The sequence below is a fragment of the Crotalus tigris genome, unplaced genomic scaffold (genome assembly GCF_016545835.1).
Source record: "Crotalus tigris isolate CLP2741 ecotype Arizona unplaced genomic scaffold, ASM1654583v1 scf7180000024475.591531, whole genome shotgun sequence".
Classification (NCBI taxonomy): domain Eukaryota; kingdom Metazoa; phylum Chordata; class Lepidosauria; order Squamata; family Viperidae; genus Crotalus; species Crotalus tigris.
In genome coordinates, this window is record NW_024100646.1 from 491,381 (window position 1) to 496,598 (window position 5,218).

The window sequence follows — 5,218 nt, forward strand, 5'->3', positions numbered from 1 at the left end:
CAGTGGCTCGGCTGGCCCTTTCTTGTGCTGGAATTGGGGAGGGGGAGACAAGAAATGGGGTGGGGGAGCAGGAGTCAGAGCTTTTAGCCCTGGCCTTCACCCAGGAGATCACAGAGAGGGGAGAGAGACGGAGCCCCTTGAGGCATTCAGCTGGGCTGCCCAAGAGAGCGTCCAGGAGAGCCCATCCAACCTTCCCCTTGCCCAGCCTTGGAGTTGATTCATCCCACCTGTTGCAAACAAAGCACTTGGTCTGGGGGGGGGGGAGGCGGCTTTTCAGAACAGCCTCAATCCATTTGGATGCTCCATGGTTTTCTAAGGCCGCCTCCAGTTCCCAGTTGGAATATGGCAGGGGTAGGCAACCTTGGCTCCTTTATGACTGGTGGACTTGAACTCCCAGAATTCCTGAGCCAGAATGATTCAGCTTGGAAACCTCCCTTTCCACTCAGCATGGCTGGCTCAGGAATTCTGGGAGTTGAAGTCCACGAGTCATAAAAGAGCCAAGGTTGCCTGCCCCTGGAATATAATAGGCGCAGAGGGAAAACAACCCTCCACGGAAAAAAAAAAGGTTGTTGGGAGGGGAAATGTGGGTCATAATGACCTCACTCCACCTTGGCAGTTGTGTTGGGCAGGGAGGGGGCTGTCCATCTCCTGTAAGAGCCGCATCCCAAGAGGGTGGCCAGCTCGTGACTTGAAAGACCCCAGGGCTGGGTGCTCGTGGGGGGAGGGCCAAGGCTCTCAGCTCTAAAAGGGGTGGGACAAGTGGAGGAGCCCTCCCCCCCTCTCCAAACACAAAGACCAGACAGCCTCTCCATAAAGTCCTTTTATTAAAACTCCAGAACTTTCTGCGCTCTTCTGGGGAAGAAGGATGTGGATTCCTGCCCCCCCCCCAAAAAAAACAGAGCCGCCCGCTCTTTTTGCTGGTTTTGAAGGTCGGGAAAGGGGGGGGGTTCATTTCAGTGCCACCTAGGCCGGGTCCCCAGCAAGGAGGAGACGGGGGAGGGGCAGCCCTTTACGCTGGCAGGAAAGGAGCGGGTGGCTGTGCAAGGGCAGAACTCCGACCCATCGCCTCTGTTCCCACGGCACGTTTAACCGGGTCCGCTGAAGACCCGGCAGCCGTGTTTGCACAGCGAGCAGCTCGGTCAGTCGTGGGGCGCTTGGCGGGCCTCCGAAAGCGGCCCCTTTGCTGGCAAGGATTCGACGCTTTGCGCGGAGCCAAAGCGACGTGGGAAGAAGCCGGGCGCGCCTTCCGCTGGCCCGCCTGTCCCCGTCCTTTCCCAAGGAGGGAAGCCCCTGCACGGCCGCCTGCGAGGGAGGGGCCACCGGGCCGGGAGCGCTCCCGTCGCGCCGGCGACCGCACAGCCAGCCCAGATCCGAGGCTCGGGGCGGGGGTCCCTCCTGGGGAGGGTCCAGGGGGTTATAAATCGATGGTGTCGCTGCCAACACTGACAGCATCCGCCTGCCGGCTAACCTCCGCCGACTCCCCCCGCGTGAGGGCCGCGTCCCCCCCGGGTTGCCCCTCCGAGACCAGGGACGCCCGGGAGTGCTCGGGAGGGGGCCCGCGCGGGCCTCCGGGAGCCGGAGAAGACGGGCGCAGGCTGCCGCGGCTCGGGGAAGGCGGCCCCGCGGTGCTCCTGCTGGGGCTGGCGGGGGAGGAGGGCCGGGTGGCGGCCCCGCGGGGAGGCGGAGCGGCCGCGCCGTCGTCCAGCTCCAGCTCCAGGCAGGAAGCCGCGCGGGGCGGAGGGCGCTCGGGGCCCGAGTCCAGCGAAAGGATGCTGGAGGCGGAGAAGGCGCCGCTGCCCCGGAGGAGCCCCTCGCTGGACAGCGCCTCGTCGATGCTGCGGCGCAGGTCGATGGGCGAGGGCGGCTGGAAGTCGGCGGTGGGATCGGCTGCCTCCGCGGCCAGGCTGAGCACCGACCAGGCGGGGCGGGCCTCGAGGGGCCCCTCCGGGGGCACGGCGCACAGCGGGAGGTAGTCGGACTGGCTGCGGACCCCCAGGTCGAGCGCGGCCAGCTTCTCCTGCTGGGACAGCGCCCAGTGGAGGCTGCTGGGCAGCGGCGGGGGCTTGGCCGGGCGGGGGGCGAGGCGGCGGCAGCAGCCGGCGGCAGAGCAGCCGCAGGTGAGGTGGAGGCCGAAGGCGGCCAGGGGCAGCCCCACGCCCGCCTCGCACAGCCGGCACGAGAGCTGCAGCGCCCACCAGGGCCAGGGCCCGAAGAGCGCCGGGCTCAGCCCGTAGCCCAGCGCCTGCAGCACCGAGTAGGCGTGCAGGCCGGCGCTCAGCAGCCCGAAGGCGGCGGCGGAGAGGGCGGCGCGGGCGGCGCGGCTCCACCGGCGGCTGCTGGCGAAGGCGCCCTGGCCGGGGGGCGGCGGCGGGGCGCTCCGAAGGTCGTAGATCTGGGCCGGCTCCCCCCGCGCCAGGCAGGAGCAGCCCAGCAGGGCGGCCGAGAGCAGCGCGGCCAGGAGGGCGAAGAGCCCCCGCGAGGCCAGCAGCAGCACCGGCAGCCGCGCGGCGGCCAGCACGGCCCCGGCCGCGGCCGAGAAGTGGCCCAGCAGCAGCAGGGCCAGCAGGCAGGGCGGGCGGAGGCCGGGGCGCGCCGAGAGCTTGGCCCGCGGGCGCCGCGAGAGCAGCAGCAGGGCGGCAGCCAGGGCCGAGGTCAGGCAGGGCAGCGGCAGGTCGCGCAGCAGCCGCACGGCCAGCGCGGGGAGCCGCTCCCGCCGCCGCCCGTCGGCCTGGCCGAAGAGCAGCCCGGCCCGGGCACTCCCGGCCCCCAGCAGCAGCAGGTGGAGCAGGGCCAGCAGGCGGGCCTCGGGGGCGGCCAGGCGGCGGCGGCAGGGCAGCGCCAGCAGGGCCAGCAGGGCCAGCGCTGCCAGCAGGGCGAAGAGGGCGCCGGCCCCGTACAGCTGGGCTTCCCAGGCCGGCCCCCACGCGGCCAGCGCCGCCTTCCAGTCGGAGTGCAGCGGGACGAAGAGGGGCGCGCCGGGCGGCAGCGGGGGTGTGCCGGGCTCCGGTCGGGGGGAGCCGCAGGCGTCGGGCCGGTCGGGCAGGCAGGCGGGCAGGGCCACGAACGCCTCCTCGCTGCCCGGCGGGACGCTGGGGCTGCCGCTGGACTCCGCCGGTCCTGGGGAGAGAAGAGGGGGGGGGGAGGATTAAGCCAGGAAGGGAGGGGCCGCTCCTGCCCAGACGGCAGCCCACAACGCGCAGCGCGCCCTTGCAGAGCCCTCCCCTCCCGAAAATGGAAAGCCCTCCTAGGGGTAAAGGAAAGCCCGGAGTTCCCGGCCCATGCCCTGCGGTGCCGGGCGAAGGTGGCTCCCCTCAGCCGTGGCTCCCCCTCCGCAGAAGCGCTGGCAAAGTCTGTGCGTTGCCGTTGCGCAGCCTGCGGGATCCAAGTGGGAGGGCAGCTGCTCCGCCAGCGCAGAGTCCCCGAGGAGGAGGAGGAGGAGGAGGAGGGGCTGCTGTAGAGGTGTCTCCAAGTGTCCTCCAGCCCTTCCCTCTCTCTTCCTAGGAGACATGCCAAGCCTGCCATCCGCGGGCACAGCCAGAGGTCCAGGAATTGTGCAGCACCAATTGCAGGGTTTGGTCAAGGCTGACACTAGTGCTCCCCCCCTTCGTTTTAGTGTCTTGCCCCTTTGCCCCTGCAACGTCACAACACACTCCTTGCCCCCCCTCCTGTCCTGCAGACCCCTGAGGTCTCCTAGCCTGGCCTGCCCCTGAGCAGCCACCCTTCTTCTCCTGAATGTGTGGGGAGGGGGACCCAAGGCTGGGAGAAGCTGCTCGGGCCGCCCAAGGAACGGGCAGCTGCCAGGGAGGTGGTCCAAACCAGTCGGGATGTAAGACTCCAGCCCCAGGACTAGAGGCAGCCAGGCTGACCGATCACCAGTGAGGACGACGACTGGGGAGGGGGCTCTCCTCCATGGCTGCGACCCACCATGCGGGAGAGAGGAGGGTGAACAGGAAGGGAGCACCCTGGGTGCTGCACAGGAATGGCAGCGCCAACGCTGGTAACCCAGAAATAGCCTGTGGAGCAGATAACTCAGAGAGGAGCTGGCGAAAGAGCAGGCCTCCAGGTTAAAAATTGCAAAAGATAAGAGGAGATGAGATGAGAGAAGATAGCACAATGGCACACATCAAAAATGAAATTTAGTTGCCCGCTCTCAAAGTGAACACATACACGACACACACCTAAACATACTTCTTTTGCCACAGGGGTTACCGTTAAGGGAACACAGGGGCTGAGAAGAAAAGGCCCTGGCTGTTCGCTGTGGGGTTTTTAGACAAGGACTGGAAGTAAACACTGGTTCCCAAGAAAAACATCCTAAATTGGAGTCATGTGACTATGGATCATTGCAGACACTGTTGTTGTTGTTGTTGTTGTTATTATTATAAAGTTGGAAGGGACCTTGGAGGTCATCTAGTCCAACCCCCTGCTCAGGCAGGAAACCCTACACCATTTCGGACACCATTTCTGTCCAGTCTCTTCTTTAAAACTTCCAGTGTTGGAGCATTCACCACTTCTGGAGGCAGGTTGTTCCACTGGTTAATTGTTCTCACTGTCAGGAAGTTTCTCCTTAGTTCCAGGTTGCTTCTCTCCTTGGTGAGTTTCCATTCATTGTTGCTTCTTGTCCTGCCTTTAGGTGCCTTGGAAAATAGCTTGACTCCCTCTTCTTTGGGGCAGCCCCTGAGATATTGGAAGATTGCTATCATGTCACCTCTAGTCTGATAAGCATCAGCCAGTTGCCAAGTGCCCAAAATGTGGTCACATGATCATGGGGGGGAGGGGAAACAGGCCTTTGTAACTTCAGATTTGGATCTTAAGTATAGGTAGTTCTTGACTTTGTCCCCAAGATGCTTTTTCAGGAGGCAAGTGGACTTTCTTTTTTCTCTTTGAAGACGTTTTGCTTCTCTTCCAACAAGCTTCTTCAGCTCTGACTGGATGGCGGGGAATGGAAGGACTTATATTCCTTTGCAGACAGCTGGTCATTTGCTTTCTTTTAGAAAGTCACTGAGGCCACCTGGAGGCTTATCTGTGTCCTCGGGGTCACCTGAGTGGTGCAAATGGGGGTGGAGCCTTCTTGGAGCTGCTGAAAGGACAGTGTTGTAGACTGGTGTCGTATCCCTCCCCCTCTGTTGAGAGAGAGCTGTTCAGTTGTGACCTAGACGGGCTCTTCGGCCCCTCTTTCAAGCCAGCGGTCCTCTCTGTCCAGAATGTGGACTTTGCTGTC

At 64.2% G+C, this 5,218-nt stretch overlaps 1 protein-coding gene across 1 annotated transcript; it reads right to left on the bottom strand.

The window, feature by feature from the left end:
• Window positions 1-841: 841 nt before the first annotated feature.
• PRRT4 (proline rich transmembrane protein 4) lies at window positions 842-3,130 on the bottom strand (the record flags this gene model as incomplete). Its single annotated transcript, XM_039333390.1, has 1 exon — window positions 842-3,130. A coding segment is annotated over one exon (1,716 nt), but the record flags the coding sequence as incomplete, so codon positions are not given.
• Window positions 3,131-5,218: the final 2,088 nt, after the last annotated feature.